This window comes from Pleuronectes platessa, chromosome 8 (assembly GCF_947347685.1).
Source record: "Pleuronectes platessa chromosome 8, fPlePla1.1, whole genome shotgun sequence".
Classification (NCBI taxonomy): Eukaryota; Metazoa; Chordata; class Actinopteri; order Pleuronectiformes; family Pleuronectidae; genus Pleuronectes; species Pleuronectes platessa.
Window position 1 is genome coordinate 17,508,667 of NC_070633.1, and position 18,375 is coordinate 17,527,041.

The following is an 18,375-nucleotide window of genomic DNA, read 5'->3' on the forward strand; positions in this document are numbered from 1 at the left end:
CATGGCAAAGGAGAGGGACGTCTGGGATACCCTAGATGTCCGGCTACCTCCACTACCTGAGCCAGATAAGAGTAAGACAATGGATTGATGGATGGATAGTGGTTATACATTCATATACAGTAGCTGTTAGTTTTTTGCTGAAGTAAGTTTTGGCCTGTGTGTGTGTGTGCCTCTGTGTGTATGGTGTGAGGAAAAGTACCATGTACTGCGATTGTGTTGACTTTGGTTTTGCTGACAGTATTTGTTCTGTACCGGGTCTTATCAGCATCCCAGGAAAACTCGGTGTGGAGAAGTGTACTTTCAAAGATCATTGCCACTGTATATCACCATCAGTCAGCAGGGCACTATCATCTGTAACTTATCGGCCTGTAGTTTCCGGAGACCACTCATCCGCACAGGAGAGACAATTTTATGCGGTTCTATGAAAAAATAATATTATCCTACTAAACCATTTCCAGACAGCTTTCTTGCTTTTACAAATCACGCGTGTCAAATTTGTTTTATCACCGCACAAGATTAAACCAGCCATTAATGAAAAAAGAGGGAGCAAGACAAGTGCAGACAGTCGGGCACGACCAATGTGCAAAGAGTAAATGCAGGGATTTCAAATTTTTGCAAATGGTGTTTTAAGATGAACCAAGGGAAAAAGGGCAACAGGTAGGGAGGACGATAAATGAAAGATGGCCTGAGAGTGGATGAGAGGATGACATCCAAAGTGACACAGAGGAATGAGAAACCTGCTGAGAGAGACATTTAGTAATCACAGAGCAGGGTTGGCTTGTTTCCAGCCCCGTCTCAACTTCCAGATTTACTCCTCTCCGCGCCTCCAATCCTCCTCATTATCATCTGTTCTATCACTCCATCTTCCCCAGAGCAAAGGATGGCAACCCAAGAGAGGGGAGGGAGGGAGGGCTTGAAGAGAGAAGAGAGGGAGACGTCCTCGGATTTATATGAGTCTTAGAAATTTAGGCCGCATCTCATTATCATGTGCTATAGTTTATTGTGCCTGGCTGTCAAATGAAAAAATATGAACAGGGAGAAGGGTTGAGCTCGCTGCTGAGCCATCAAAGCTGCTCTCCATGGTGGCCTGCCAGCGCTGGCGGCTGTCTGCTCTTGGTAACCCAAACACATAGCCACACTCACACACACACACTCACACACACACACACACACGCACACAGAGATTCCAGCTCTAACACATCAAACAGCTGCGAAGCACCAAGTTGGAAACAAAAAGGACAAGTCACACTTGGGGACATGGACGCACATCGGTATTACGTGGTGAGATTAGGTCTAGGATGAAAAGACAGTTGGTGAATATAGATGAGTCCTCGAAGCTCTCTTGGTGTGGCTTTTGACTACATCTCATCACCTGTGTGTGTCTTTGTCTGAACGGTGGAGGCTAGATGAAAAAAAAAACTGCATCTTGATGTTTGCCCCAAGACCTTGATTTCCATTTGTCTGTCAGTACGTGTTGGCAAAGCTTTCTTCCACAGCATGCCTGAATCGATTTACTGCGCTGTTGCACCGCGGGCTGTTACACACCAAATGCAACCGAGTCGCTCACGAGAGTGGAACCTAGGAACACAAGTGTATAAAGGAAGGTTCAGGTTCATCTCTTTGGGATTGCTGGTCCTTCTGTTCCGAGCTGCGTCCTTTCCAACGGCATGAAAATGTTACGTTGAATTCTATCATAGATCATATCAAACTTTAAAGACACTTGTGACAACACACAACTGTTGGTTGGTTATTGATACTTCCTTTTACATTTCTTGTTATGTAAGGACAATAAATGTGAATCAAGATTGATGGTGTGGAAGTACAAGTACAGAGTCAGCAAATAGGAAATCGGCGCCACTCTTTCCCCCACAGTATTTGCTCCTGTAATATCTTTTTTAAATAGTCTGAGGGGAAATGCAGCCGGCATCCATCATGTTTAATTGCACCTCTGACGTGATCTACTGTGAGGAAGCATCATTGTTTTTAGAAGGGGGAAGAAGAAGCTTCTCATTTGGGTGCAGGGATTGTTCGTTTTCCGCTCTTGTACAATCAGCCACAGGGCCGTGCCCTACAGCAGGAAGTCCTTGAAACGGGAGGGATTTCAAATGTCCTCTTGAGGAACGACCTACACCTGCAGCACGCCTTTGTAGCTGGTGTTCGTTACAACACTGACAGCCCCCAGGACAATGCTGCAGATCAAAGCCGTCTCTGAGAAGCCTACCACTCAGGCTGCAGCGGTGGATATTTACATCCTTGACTTTGTTCGAGGCCAAACGAGAGAAATACCTGTAAAGTTAAAGGCGCTGCTCCTCATCAGGGACCCGACACGATCACCTAGTCTTGACGGAGCATTACCAAGGCAGCGTGTGCTTCATCACTATTGATGCTCATATCCAGGAAGCCCCAGAGGCGATTTGAAGGAGGGGCGATTCTAACCGAGATCAAGACAGACAATATCCACCCGGACAGATCTGTGAAAGTCGAGGGACTCCAGAGAGGAGCAGGCTATTAAGATGCTTTTGTTCTCCTACATGTGTTCTGAATCTTAAGCTGAGAAGAAGCTGCTGACTGAACTGAAGGGTGTTTTAACCTGCATATGCAGTAAATTCTCCCAGAAGAGCACAGTATATGTCATTTCCATTAAAAGCAATGAAAACCAGTATCAGCAGGTAGTTCATAGAGAGGTCAACCAGAGGCAAGCAGATTGTCAGCAAGGACAAGCAGCTCAGTACATACAAAGTCTGAACTTTCACTTTCTGTTACAACCTGAACCCTCAATTGCACCTCTGGGATTTTTGTTGATTTCTATTTTCTATCAAGTGGAGCTTGACATTTTTTTTTATTTCTAAATAATTGAAGATGCCCGCAAAATAATCAAACATTAAAATATTAATATTAACCATAGAATAAAAGTTGTGATCCATAAATCAATGTAGCACGACAATAACGATTAAATTAAAGTCTTAATTGAATGTTAAGTCTCATTTAATTCAACATAAACAATAAAAAATACACTTTTTTTTTACAGTGTATATATCAGTTGAATGTTATTGGCCAACATGAGCCTGTCTTGGATATATTCGTATCAGCGTTTATGCCTGATGATATGAAAACTTGTATTTTAAACGTATATATATTGGCATTGAATATTTATCCTCCCTAACATCTGTATCAACATCAGCCCCAAAAAATCTATATTGTTCAGGAGAGTAAAAATACCTCCATAGTGACTGCAAGTAACACAAGACTCTTATGTTACAATGAGGAAGGATAATTGTCATTCAAGCCTTCTTCTTTAATAAAAGTGAGAAAATACTTAACGTACAGTATTTCAATGAGCCGAGCTTCAGTTAATGTATTGTTACATCTTCCTGCACGTTCACATAAGGTAGGTGAGGCAAGACATAGACCTTGAAACCTACTGTACTGTGCTTATTTTTTCTATTCCGGCTGCCTCCTGACAGAGTAAAAACAAAAAGCACACAGTATATTACATAGCAACATCTCCGTTCAACCCCCCATCTCCTCTCTAATTCACTTCCTCTCCCTTGAACATGTTGCAGCCTCGCAGTATCAGCTGGGTTTGTTTCTTAAATCAATAGAAATAAAGAAGCAGGTGGCTTTGGGGTCATTTCACAAGGGGAATGGAGCGCTCCACAGTTTTAATGGTACATCCAGCTCCCGGAAGGCAGATGGATTAATTCTTCAGCTTGTGAGCACAAAAAATACAGCTATAAAACACATTGTTTCCTCTGTGTGAAAGGACATAAGATGATGAGTTTCTGCAGTGATGGATTAAACGGGTTTAGCTGGGCTTCCACTAAAACAAAGTATCTAAAACACCACTCTCCAAAGGCCACACACCTGCAGGCTTCTTTCAACGCATTTAATTTGTCTTTTGAAATGTTCACATTATAAAATGTGATGTTTCAATTGCATGGTGCTAGGGTACAACTTTTGTTTCTTCATCCGATCATTCCCAGCACTTGCTCATCCTCCCGTACCGGTCCAGACTCTTCCTCCGTCTCGATCTCCGTCTCCGTCTCCTCCCTCTGTGTCTCTGAGTCACTGAGGGCATCCGGTGACTCATCTGATTCCTCTGCATGTTAGTGTGATGGAGTGACTGTTGTGACGAGGGTCCACTCAGCAGGCGAGGAGCCTTGGATCAGTTAATAATGGAACTAACGAGCATCCGTCCAAATGAGCTTTTAATGGGCTCTGTCTACCTGCGGCTACAAGAGAGGGATGGGGCGAGGGAGGTTTGTTTGTCTTTGAGGGGGACGGGGGGGGACAAGTGAAAGAAAATGAGAACGATACGTTTTCTTATATATATTTTTAAACTAGTTTGTATTGACTGTTTCAATTCGACCCTGGGTGTGATCCACGATCCAAATCCAACAAAGATTGGAAATCATTTGAATTGCTGTTGAGATACAGTTGCCTATAAATATAATGTTATCAGCTTTAATTATTTAACTTCATCATAATCTGAAAGGCTGCGGATGTCTGAACACCACAGATGATAATCAGAGAAGGGTGGCCTCCTCAAAAATCAATGATTTAAATTGTCTCTCGCAGTGCGATGCATTATTAAATCATCAAATGAGAAAATATAACATGGTTCCTAAAGCCTAGTTATGAATACCTTCTCAATGAAGTCGAAGGTTTAGAACATTTTATAAAACATATGATGGTTTTGTCTCTGTTATTATGTTCAGCCGTACAGGAAACCTTTAAACATATATTTAGAGAAACGGTTTTGAGTTTTACGTAAACGCTGAGAACAAAAACTGTTTTAATAAGTCTCGTGTGCTGCACTTAGAATAATGATGTGGGACAATAAATAAACACATTCATCAATTTGAAAGTTCATGTTGTGCTTTGGAAAAAAGAAATCAAAGCCGAACCCTAAGAGCTCAGTCATTTGAATAAACTGCTGAGTCATGTCTGGCTTCTATCCCATCATTTTATTTAGTTTTTTTAGTTCAATTCGTTTTTTGATCAAACGCTGGTTGATACATCGGTTGTATTCATGTTTCAGAGCAGGATCTCCCTCAGTATTCCATAAAATGTTATCAGAGTCATTATAACCATTAATGAGCTATATGTTTCATCAGACCCATATAAGGACGACACCGTTCCAACCTGAACTTTACGACTAAGAAGGAAATAACTTTTGACAAGATAAATGACCCTGAAGCTGAACAGAATGTGAAGAAAAGATATTCACTCATGAAATTTATTAGACTGGTTGGATTTCAGGAAATTGGGATCTGCTTAATGAAAACTGCTCAAATGGCACATCCTTTACTCTCTCCTGCCTTTTCTCCACTTTTCCCTGCAGTACATCTGCTGCTATTCTCCTTTAGTGAGTTCCTATTAATGACTTTGAACAACCCCCAGAAAAGAACTGGGAGCAATTAACACCCATAAAGGATTTGGAGAATAGTTAAGCACCGATCCTCGAGACAAACTGAAATTTTTGAACCATTTTACTCCGTCTGGTTCCAGCAGTTTGGAGTGGTAACAAAGTGCTCATTCACAAATTATCCTTCTGAAGGAGGTTTCAACTTTGCTCTCCCCCACAACCTGCCTGCATAACATTGTCTCAGTCAAAATGAAGTTCCGCGAAAGCTGCTTGTTGGACACAAACTCTACCGAAGAGCTTTAATCGTGTTCATTTATGCATTTGTCCTTGTAATTCATCCAGTTTAGCTGCTGTTTCCCGCTGTAATGAGACTTAAGATTGGCCTTTTTCATTACTGTGAGTGCGTCCCTGCAAACTTGTCCATTCCCCTTCGAAAGCACAATCCTCCACTTTCCTTCTCTTGACAGTCACCTTCACCCTGACTGACCTCACAGGCATATTGCCAGAAAGGACCAGCGCAAGACATGTTGGTCTGTGGCGACCTAATAGACGAATGCCCTAAATAGATCCCCAGTCTGACTCCTCTCTCCCCCTGTCTCTCACCTATCACTATCTGATAAAGGCAAAAGGTTAAGAGATTGTCCTCAAGCCTATCAGACAAGAGGCTGCCCACCCCCATTTGACGGTTTTCTTTAAACAAAGTAAATAAAAGACCACTTCGTCAAACAATTTCTACACTACTTTTTTTCGTGCAGACTGGGAAGTTATTTTTCTTTGGTTAAATAAAAGAAAATGTTTTGGTTAATGGTCTGAATTTATGTTTTGCCATTCACCCATATTCATTTCTAAAGCGCATCTATATTAAGCACTTTATCATACACTGACAACACAGCCAATAGGGGGCAATTTGTGGTTTAGTACCTCGTTCAATGGGGGAGACAGGGATTGAACCGTTAACCTTCTGGGCAGTGGAAGACCCGTTCTTATCAAACCTGTCATCTCTGACCATGTGTGATTCTGCTCCTTCAGAGTGCCGTGATGTGCTGTTACCCATGATGCTGCGGGAGTTGAGCGGGGCACTGGCCAGCATGGCTGACGGACCTCATGACGAGAGGAGGAACAGCCTGGAACTGCTCAACAACATCCTGGAGGTCCTCAGCCGGGACAATGTGGTGAGACGTGCAAAAATACATGTGTCTGTTGACGTCCATTGATCATTCAGCTGCACTCGGAGTAGAAAAATATTGAGAGTTGAGATTGCTTAGGCCACACACTTACATTGTTGCAGTAGGTGTTTAATGAAACGTTGTTCCTGTCATTGCAAATAAAGCACAGCCAGCCCATAGTCACATCTTGTACCTTAGGCAAGAAACCAACTTGTTCTTTCTGTCTCTCTACATTGTCACCTCATTTCCCCTCTCGTTCTTCATTTCCTTTTCTTTTCCTTCCAGGTCTTCTGTGTAGTTTTCCATTCTTTTGCCATGTCCAACATTCATTCACTGACATGTGACATTTTTCCTTTTATAACGGCAGATATAGTTTCCCACAGACACAATCAATTGTCCAGTAGGAAACTAAATCGGATCGTGTTTTTCTTAACTCGAGGCGAAACCCACGTGATTGACTCTGATGCCAGAAGCAGCAGCAACACCAGTTTTTAGTTTGTCTCAACACAATTTGTATAAAAGTTTGATACAACCAAACAACCAGGATAATAATGAACACAACCTGCTTCCATTTAAGGCAGCCCCATAGACTGCACTATCAAGGTATCGCTGATGCACATGCTCTCGACCAATCGCAAGGCAGTTTCAGCAAACCAAATTTTTAAGAGATTAACACTTGGATATCCGTCAGCGTGATAAGAAATGACAGAAACCATCTTTAGTTTGGCCCATAACCCGTCCACTAATATAGAGGAGGTAGGATTTATGACCTAACCGGCAGACAGCCACTTTGGCTTCACTGGGGAAGTGTCACGTCGTCCATCTTTATATCGGGTCTATAATGTGTACCAGTGAACAGAAACAGGTGAGTGGCTCAACTGTCAAGCCTCGTTTGCTCTGAAACAACACAACCTCATCCCTCTAACATTGTTATTGGGAGAATACAAGAGTCAAGTATAAGAAGACATTTCCTGTATCTTTTCAGAATCATATAAATCAATTTGAACTACCCCCGAGCTCCGTACCAGCAAATCAGATCTTGCCTCCTTAAGAATGTAGTGCCTGGCCGTAAGCTATTTACTCTTCAGGCTCAGGGGCGTGCAACGAAGCAGGCCTTGACCAATTAGAAACAAATTGTTTTTGGTTTCAAACGTGTCGCTGCATGTTAGTCTGCTGGAACGAAACCTTGGTACGCTCTCGAACTAAACATCTTTAATACTCGCACACACACGCAACAGATACATCAGCGGTATCCAGCCGAGGGCTTGTTAATTGCTCCTGCAAGCTGTTGACAGCCTGCTGAGTCTTTGAAGTGAAGGTATAGCTCCTTTTCTCGAGCTCTATTTATTTGGATAGCACTAAAACAGATGAGCCAAGAGAAAGAGAAAGTGAGAGAAGTAATAATTAGATGAGCGTGAGTCAGTTGAGATATAAAATCATAAGTAGCGGGAGACTGTCCAAAAAGATATGATACATACAACGATGTGCTGACGACAAAACCAGTGATACGCAGCCTCATACAGGTTTTCAATCAAAACTACGTGAGACTAATGTCGACGACAAGTTCGAAGTATTCACACGGCAGACATTTTCTTCTGATGTCATAGATAACGTCGTATCGGCTACTGCTGGGTTCCAGGTAGCAAGTCCAAATCTGACAACTCTTTATCCTTTCACTGCCTCACAATTGACCAGCAACTAAAGATAGTGAAAATCTGGATTGAAATGTTGGGCCATGTCAAGATATCGCTACCGTACTGGTTACAGCGGATGTTAGCACAGCTTATACTTGAACATTACATGGAAATATATGTTTTGGGGATTGTTACTGATTCAACCAGAACATTGAAAAGGTTGGTCGAACAGACGGCAAAACAGTTCAACGTCGATTGGCTAGCTAAATTACATCCTGTTCATATATTGTTGAAAGATCGCTCCTCCCAAGTGGCAGCCTGTTATAGCGCAGCTCACGCTCACTTTGGGTCTATTTCCCTCTAACTTTGTCTCTTAAAAAAATATATATTGTATTCTTCTTTCATGTGTTTGGCTTCTGTAATGGCTGTGCACTATGGACGACGAGTGCTTCATGCTTGCTGTGTTCATCTGCTAAATTAGCAGACTGTGGGGCTAATAAAGGATTATCGTATCTCATCTTTGCTTTAATTTACAGGTATACGTAAATATGTCCAACCTGTGGATTGCTCGGACATTTGAGAATTAAAACACCTTACGTTTAGTATCACAGCAGTATTGAACAGTAATGTTGTTTAGTAATTAACTAAATGCTACCATTGGCTGTTAGCTAATTGTAGCTTTTGTAGGAAAAATTTGTTGTTTTGCCTTGAAACACAGTTTGATTCTCATATTTTTAAGATACATTGACTTTTCAGTTACCAATCAATTCGAAAGCAGTTAAGTTTTAGCAATTGATCATATTCCCTGTGTTTAAACATCTTTATCCATTTGATAACAGTGTTTCATTTTAATTTCCACCCCGAGCGTGATGAAAATTGCGACCATAATAGTCTGGGGAATGGTCTTTAGATAAAAAATGTTAGTGTTAGGTTCTTATAACAAAGTGTTAGAGACACTGTCAGGATGAGGACTGGCTCTCTTATCTAATTCGTAATCTAAATGTGCGTATTCAAGTACAATAAAAGAAAATTAAAAAACATAGTACTTATCAAAAGCCCCTCCAACACATTGTGGTTTTATTTGGACAAAAAAGCAAAATATGTTAGAGTATAGTTTTTAAAACTTTCAGAGGGAGAAATGCAGAAGAGCAGATAAGTCGAGACAAATGAGATCTGCTCATGGCCGTTCAAGGACAATGATAAAAACAGTGAATCAGGACTGAGAGTTAACCGTTAAAAAAAATCCCTCTACCTTATTGTTTATATCATAAACAAGGCAGACAGGGAGATTTTTGAAGGACGGGAGACAGGGAACAGGTGCTCGGAGACAGAAGTAGCAGAAGTAGAGGAGATGGTGGCAGGAGATGTTTTTCGCTTCGTCACGTACCATCTCGTCCTTCCCTTTGTTTTCCACCCGTCTCTCTTTTCTTCTCTGGGTGGGACCTGATTAAGCTGTCAGTCAACAGATGTCTCCAAATTATAGGGATTCTCATAGACAAACAGAGATGCAGGAGAAGACAAGGCTAGAGACAGATGCCCATGTCGGAAGGAGAGTTTGTGATGAGTAACTTTTGTGTTTGATAAAGGGAGGACGCTAACAGAGACATGGCTCAACTGAGATTTCTCGCTTTTATCTTTCCTCTACCCCAACACATTGCTTTCTGTTGAGTTTTTTTGTGGATCATGATGCTAATATAGATTATGAACCAGTTATAGTTATGATCAACTGAAGTATAAAACTGTTGGGTTATGTGTTTCTGGTCTGTAGGAGACAGACAGAGAGCGAGAGCCTCTCTGACAAACTCAAACAGACTCAAATTCCTACAGTGAGCCAGAAAGACTTTGGCTTATTTAAATCAACAGCTGTGCCTTAACCTAACTAGCTGAGCATGAACTTGTAGGTGTGTGTGTCTTACTGAGCGCGTTGGACACACACACACACTTCCAAAGTTGTGTCCTGTGGCTGTGAGTGCATTTCTAGTGGTTTAATCATGCATAACTGATTCCCTTCTCATCAGGCCCTTCAAATCATCTCACATCAGGACGACACTCTCACAAACACACAAACACACCGGCAGCCAAACAACCACATCGTCACACACAGACACACTGTCGCACTGAGCATGATGGGTTTAAACTTTGAACTTGAGACCTTTTAACCTTTTGACCTACTATTTTTAGACCTTTGCTCTTCTTTTTTATGCTTTGCTGATCAGCTCCTACAAGGACATACAAACCTACAACGTACACACATGTACAATTGGGTCAGATTATGCTTAGAAGGATCACACCAAAAAGCACACACACACACACACTAACACACAATATACCCAGCGGCACTAATGCTTACGTGTGTTTGGATGTGCAAGATTCTTTAGTCTGAGTCAGCCTCCGTAGTAGATCTTCATTGTAGCAGACTACTGTTTGGGTGTGTGTGCACATTTAATAGAGAAAAGGCCATTGTCTCATTTTGAATGTGTCATTTTCCTGGACTCATTCCTTTTAAATTGCAGCCTTCACATGTCATCAAGAGTAATAAGCACAATATCTCATATGTGTTTTCCATTAAAAGTGAATTTCAAGTATTTATTTAAACAATTGAATGATTCGTCATTTAACTTGAGGCTCATTTCTTCTCGGTTTGCTCCAGTAAATTTAACATCTGGTAAAAATATTGATGATAATAATAATGATGATGAAAATTCAAATAATAAATAATATTTAAAAAAAAACTGCACTTCAGTAAAGTAATAGTATTTCAGATAAAATAATATTTAGAGCACCAATCGGGGTCTCCACCACGGGAGTATTAACGTTTGGTGAATAAAGTTTTAATGATCCCTATTTCTATTGCTCAACCATTTTCCACTATTTGCAGTGGACAGTATTTTCTTTTGTCTTAAATGGAGTGAACATCCACAATGCATTCGGTCTTGAGTGAAGGCTCTAAGTCAAGTTAAGCTGCCAATACCCATTCGGCCATATGCAGCTGACAAACAGTTATTTTAACATTTTATCTAGGAAACAGACGGGTCTGAGCATCAAGACAGACTTCAATACGTCTCATCCCTTTCCTTTCCCCGTGGGCAGATGCAGAAAGAGAAAAGATAAGAATATGAAAACAGCTCAGCACAAAAAGTGTCTAGATTGAAGTTGAGTAACAGAATATAATTTTTTTTCAAAAGTGGAGTGTAATATTTCATCTGATCAGCCATCCATCCACTCAGAACCTGAGAGAGTTTTAGTTAGAGGAGAAAACACACAAAACCTGATGAGTCTGCAAAGTCTAGAAAACTAAGTTTGGACATATTCCCAGACGCCGCACCGACATTATGCCTGAGCGGACGCTGCCTCAGTAAGACAGTGGCTGTTCTGTGTCTGTGTGTTTTCATTTAAGTTAAATACTTGAGGAAATCTAACAATCTTTATCTGTTTTCTTACCTCCCGTCCTCCTCTGTCTTCCCTCTCCATCTTTCTTTGTTTGTCCTCAGGGGGAAACGTTTCAGCACATCCAGGACATTGTGGTGTCTCTGCTGAGGATCATTAACCAGACGGTCATCACAATGGGTCGTGAGCACGCCCTGATTGTGAGTACATGCAGCTCTGCATCACATACAGTGTGCTTGACTTTCTACGGGTCAACAGATGGGTCAAACTTAGCACAAGCTTCCTTTATGTCTTTATGAACAAGTCCACTCTCCATCCACGCGGTTTCATTCTGAACAACAAAGTGCGTTGACAACAGCACATTTTGCTTAAAATACACACTTTTATTGAACATACAAGAGGAAGATCAGGAAGAGGGGGACAACGTGGGAGCTCACACACTGCTTTGGGACAGCTTATAAAAATGCAGAGGCATTGGATATTGATTGGTTAAATACTCACTGTGGTGTAATCCAGGATTCTAATTGGTGTCTACTGGTAATCGAAGAAGCAGCTGAAGTGGGCCCCTGTGAGATCAGTGGTCAGGTTCCAAACTGCTGTGAAGGAAGCATTGGGGTGTGTGTGCGTGTGCGCGTTTGTGTGTGTGTGCAAAATAATGCAGCAGGTGTGTTTGGAACAGGGATAAACTCTTTTTACATTTACTTTGTTTAGATATCTGATAACATTCAATAATTGTGTTTTAATTTGATAAAGTAATTGTTTATTTATTAAGTAATTAATGAAATGATAACTTTTAAATGGGATAATATAACTTTGCCTGATACAGTTTTTTGGTACATATAAGATCTGCAGAGTATGCTCTATCTTTCAATGTTTTGCTCTGTTGCATTTTGATGGACCTTTTTGCAGCGGCTGCCTGGATTAATACAGAGCAGGTACAAAGCTTTGCAAATTACCAAAAGTATATTCAATGTGATAAAGTGACTGTTTTCTATTGGGAATAAGAAAAAGATTGGTCTCTGCCCTTGGTCTCTGGTTGTTGGACATGTTGGCAGATGTTAAATTACATGTTCGCTGATGATGCCACACAATTTGTGCAGCGATGAATAAGGACAATCTTCATCTATAACATGGGAACAGGCCAATCTGATAGCTGGTTTGCACTGGTTCACATACAGTGTGGACTGAATCTTTTCCCCTGTGTGGGTTTGGGTGTCTGAGTGTGAGTTTAGTGTATGTGAGGATGCTGGTGAATGTGTCTGCCGTGCACGTCTGCACGTCTGTGTGGAAATCCTTGAAACAAGATTGAGATTACAGCGACACACTTCCATTTCGGATGGTAATAAAGGACAGAATCAATCATTCTGTCGATCAACGCTGACAGAATTTGAAATGAACCGAGGCAGCCGGTCAGTCTTATATCAGCTGCCTATCATAATGTCTCTTAATGTATTCTTAATGGTGCTCTCCAAACCCTGATATCCATCCAGCGGGCCGTCCGTTTCCAGAGAGCTCAGCAGGCTTTCCTGCTCATATCCTCTCTGCACTTCATTTGTTGCTACATTCAGGTTTGAGGCGGTGAAGCCATTTGAAGACACGGTACTCCACATTGTTCACATTCTCCTGCTTATTGCTGTAGTTTAGCCAAAATAATTGTGAGGACTCTGTCCCAGCTGTAGGCGTGAATCCGTCTTGGCGTGGATCCATTCATACATCTCTCCGCAGCAAGTCGGCCAAGTTACAATCAGTCATCCAGAGTGCCAAACCCGGTTCTCTTCATTACTCAACTCACGTTGGGAAAACAGTATCTTCACCTTCAGTCAAATGTTAGTCACAAATTAGCCGTGATAGTCTTCGGCTCTTGTTTCCTTCTTTAGAGCTCATCCTCTTTGTCTTACCTGATCCCCTGTGTGTTCTGTCAAAGATGACGATGGAGTGCTGTGGGAAAAAAGTCTCCGAAAATGCCCGCGAGAAACATTGTGTCCTCTGAAACATAATCCACACCTTTATGCACCTGCTTCCCAGAAAGGCTCTTGTTTGTTTCCATTGCTCAAAGCCACCAGAAGCACTTCTTGCGCAGCTTCTTGACACGAGCCTTGGTGCCGGCGCGGATGGAAGGGGCTGGCGTGGTTGCAGGCTTGGTCAGAGCAGGTGCAGGCCCATCCGACTCTCCCTCCAGGGCCTCCATAACTCCCTGGAAGCGTCCCTCCTGCTGTCGGAAATCATGCTCCACGCTGCGGGGGGGAGAGCAAAGGAGAGAGAAGTTGATAGGGGAGTAGAAAAGGGACGAGGGAGGCAGCCGGTGCCTGATTTAGAAGACTGGGGTAGCGGCAAATCAAGTGAAATTTATTCTTAGGCCTATAGCTCGTCTTTTACCTTAAGAGATTCCATGAGGTGGTAGAGAGAGAGAGAGAGAGAGAGAGAGAGGAGCAGAAGGAAGCAAGGACACGTGAAAACTTGCCAGACATTAGAGAGAGAGGGACTGAGCATTAAAGTTTACTCACACATTGCACTTTAAAAAGGGGGTGTACTTAAATTGATTTCAGTTTTACATCATAAGTTAAAATCCTGTTTTATTCTTATTTCTGATCTATTCACCTTCAGCATGTTCACACCCATACACTTTCACACAGGCCTTGACGACGCACTCCTTTCACCTCTGCAGTATTCTTCTGTGCTTCATGCGTCGGTAGATCACAGGGTGGTGGAAAGAGAAGGAGAAAGAGAGCAGGAAAGGAGAGGAGCATTTTGCCAAATGGAGGAGCTCAAAGAAGGAGCAAGGGAGGAACTTTTTTTCCTCCTCTGATGTGTTCAAAGCAAAACCCTCTGGCTTCATTTATCTGCTCCCTTTCTCACCAGCTCTCTGAAGTGTCCACAGCTGCAGGTCATAGTGTAGCAGACTTTGAGTTTCTCTCCTTTTTGCTAACTGTATTTTATATATCTGTGTGTCTGTGTGTCTGTGTGACTGTGTGACTGTATGTGTGTGTGTCTATGTGACTGTGTGGCCAGGTTATAGTGTTAATTAACAACATGATGAGGCAGCTGGCCAAAAACGAATCCTCCTGTATCCCAACACACACACACACACTCTATACAAACACATATGTCCTCCCCTGACGTCCACGCATGCATTTTTCATAGCAAGCCCGAGGCTGAGTGAGGGATAATGGCGATGCATAGGGACCCTCCTGGACAGAGAGAGGAAAAAGACTGCATCTCTTTTGGGAAATGGAAGGGCTGGGAAATGAAAGAAAGGCTTTAATAAAACAGGGCAGGGAGGTGAGTGCAGTATAAAGGAGGGAGACAAAAAAAACACAGAGGGAGGTAAAGGAGGAGCGGAGGACTTCCACCGGAGGCCTGGTGAGAGGAGGGCAGAAAGGTTTTACGCTCCCTGAGAAAGGGATGGAGGGAAGGAGTGAACGGAGGAGGAGGTAAAAGCTCTGAAGGAAACAGAGGAAGGGAGATGGCTGTCATGAATAAATGATGAAGATGTACTGCGACTACACAAACACAGACAAATATTGGCGTCCACACACACAAAGTATAAATACCATGAAGTGATGCAACTGCACATTCAGTCAAGTTACAGTCTAGTTTTAGAACGAGGACTTTTCTTTGTCCTCGTCTTGATTTCTCCCTCTCCTTCAACTCTCTACCATCAGTTCACTACCTCTCTCTACCAATATCTCTCCCTCTCACACCATTGTTTGTGAGATTACGGCACAGTGGGAAATCCTGCTGCCCCTAATCCGTTGCGCGAGCTGTCATCTCCAGCATCTCGGCGAGTGTGAGCGTGACTGTGTGTTCCCTCTGTTCCTGTTACATTTCGAAAGTTAACTCAGAGGCGAGGTTTACGTTTGCATGTGCAGATGTTGGCCCTGTTTAGGAGAAAGTGGAGAATACCTTTAGGTGCATGTGTACGTGTCTGTGTATGCAATTCCTTTTGTGTCTGAGCTGTTTAAACTTTGGGAGAAAAACAGAGGGGCTGTCAAAAGTTCCTCTCCCGCTTGTCTCTCCTCAGACAAATTAATTAGGGTCGACAATAGCGAAAACATCTTCAGGCAGCCAGCCCACATCAAAACCACTTTTTTTCCCTCCACCATAAATCATTAGCAAAGGATGTTTGAGTCCCACGCGTAATTCATCTTCCGCTTGTAGCTTTCTTTCCCCATCTTCCATCCTTTTTTACCCAGAGTCCTCTCTGAGGGTTTGATAAGGCTGTTACTGTCCAATCAAACAAACAGAGCTATTGTACTTCTGTGTCTTGTGCGTCTTTATCACAATGGGCTGCTGAGAATCTGTTTTTTCCGGCATTGGCTATGTAATGTATGTATAGAAAACTTGAATAGATAAATGAGAAGAAATATAATTGCGAAGCAGATTTAGCATTTCTGTCCCTGCAGCGTGAAATTTATTCATTTCTTTCTTTGTCGGTATGTATGAGTTTGTAAATCGGAGTCTGTGACATGTATCCACAGATGTGTTCAATAAACGCTGAGTTTCCTCCTTGCTAGATTAATCAGGACATGTGTGTACGTGATCATATATGTGACCAAGACAGGGGAAAAATGGAACACAAATGAAATCATCTGAAACTGAGGAGAGAGAAAAGAGTGATGATAAAGATGTGAGGAGAATCAATATACTTTTTAGATGAGGGTCCCCTCTGACTCTTCCAACTAAATAGGGATCACATAAGAAATCTTATATTGTTCTAAGTACTGTTTTTGAACAGTGTTTTTGACTAGTTGCATAGCCACTATCTTTATAATAATATGTAGGACTTTAAATATATTTACTTTCAGAGACTGCTAGAGATTTAAAGCTTTTATTAGGTTGAGATTTCTGAAGATTTGTTTCATCCATTAAATTTCATCTTCATCAACACATTTACAAAAAGCAATAACTCATGGCCAGCAGAGGAGTTAGCAATTATATTTATAGAATTAATTTTGTCTTACATTTGTCTTCACAAAAGTGCCGGTAACTGAGAGGCTCTCTCAACTCGCTGTCTTGTATTGCATCTCACAGGATACAAAGGGGGGGGGGGGAAATGCAGTTGCCAACCAATAAGAAAACGAACATGAATGGTTATTTACTCCACAACAAAGGTGGAGCATCAGTGTCTAGATGCAATATGTATGGTGTTTTCATTAAAGACAAATGCCAGGTGTTAGTGGGTGTTTCTGACCAGTGAAAAAGAGGCTCTAGTTTTCAGAGGAAGGCAGCTTTCCTTTAAATAAAATACTAAAACGATTATCAAAATTGTTGCCAGTTATTTCTATTGAATTTGTAATTGATCAATTCCCAGTCTCAGGTCTGGCAATGTTCCACTGAACAGAGTGTGTGTGTTCCCTGCCTGGGGAAGTTTTTGTGTTAATTAACATGTTTTTATATGCATAGTGTTAGTAGCTGTATACACTATATATATATAGTATATACAGGTTTATGGGTAAGCTACCATGTGGCAGCCCTGTCCCCTTGGTGTTCATTAACTTCCTTGGCTGAGGATCCTGCTGTGTTAATTAAGATCTAGGGGAGGAGACAGGGGGATGGGAGCAGAGGAGGGGGTGTTGGACTTGGATGCACATATCAGAAATGTTGTACAGTAGTAATGAGAGGAAAATACATAGATTGAAAGTAAAACTACAGGAGAGATGTAGATGTATATATGCTGGGGTTGCTGGGAGGCTTGAGTTTTTGGGAATTTAGGAGAATTGGAATAAAGGCCCTTAAAAATCTGCTTTCATCCCTTGTGGATTGCGAGGGGAGATTTGTATATGATTGTAAACATCGGCTTCAAACGCTCATGCACATGAAACGTCTTGGACTAAAACGAGGATTTGATGCAAAGCTGCAGCACGTTCACGTATCTTCTCTGTTGTTTTCCTGAGTTCTTCAAGAAGCTATCTGAAACTCTTCCAGTTTGTGAGAGCGAGGCAGACAGAGAAAGCACTGGGTTGGCGCGGGGGATCAGGTGATTATAGCTCCGGGGATTGTCAGACAGGATGAGCCACAGATGAGCAGTTTGATCAAAAGTCAGAGATGAGAGAAAGTCTGAGCATGCATCGTACGACAAGATTTACAGAAGAAGAGTAAGGGAAGGGTGGAGCAGAGTTGAGGATGGATTTACTGTATGTTGTGTCAGATTGCGGATGTGCATCTCTGTGGGTTGAAGAGGATCTAAGAATGCGATTACTATTTAGGTCACACACGCACACACACACTGACTCACAAGGGAAGGCTGCAACAGGAAAGACACATCATTTGCTTAATTTGTTTGTTTGCACACAACATTCGTTTATGTTTAAATAGCCTTCTTCCGTCATGAGTTCCTTCTGAAACATAAACTGCACTGCTCTTAGTCTAAGGTTTTTCACATGTTATGGATATATGTTATGGGTTGTGTAATTAATATAGCGGGAGAAAAGGGCAGAGGCAGTTGGACACCAGGAAGAAGGGGTAATAAAAAAAGAAGAGATGTGCTAAATATGAGAAAAGCTGAAAAAAACAAGAGGAAGTGGAATATTTTTCAAAGCTACAAAAGCCTTCGGGGGGAAGTTTCAGGTCTGACTATGACCTTGCAGGTGAAACCGATTAGTCATGGTTGGGTTATGTAATGCACTGAGCTCATTACCTGTAGATGATGCAGGCCGTCTTTTGGCAAGTGGGGCAGTTGTTTATGTCCTGACCAGTTCTGTATTTGCTGCGACTGTAGAAGACAACAGATGGAAAACAGTCACACACATTTGCTAAAGTTAAGTTTAACATGTGTTCATGTGAATGGTGCATTGGGTTAGCCTTTAGAAAACATGATGTT

General features: G+C 41.9%; 1 protein-coding gene across 1 annotated transcript in view; it reads left to right on the plus strand.

Moving 5' to 3' along the window:
- LOC128445802 (dedicator of cytokinesis protein 2) overlaps positions 1-18,375 on the plus strand; it is a 96,752-nt gene that overhangs the window by 38,099 nt on the left and 40,278 nt on the right. Inside the window, exons 25-26 of the mRNA XM_053428654.1 lie at positions 6,398-6,540; positions 11,660-11,755. Of these exons, the coding sequence (XP_053284629.1) occupies positions 6,398-6,540; positions 11,660-11,755 (239 nt within the window). The remainder of the gene's footprint in view (positions 1-6,397; positions 6,541-11,659; positions 11,756-18,375) is intronic.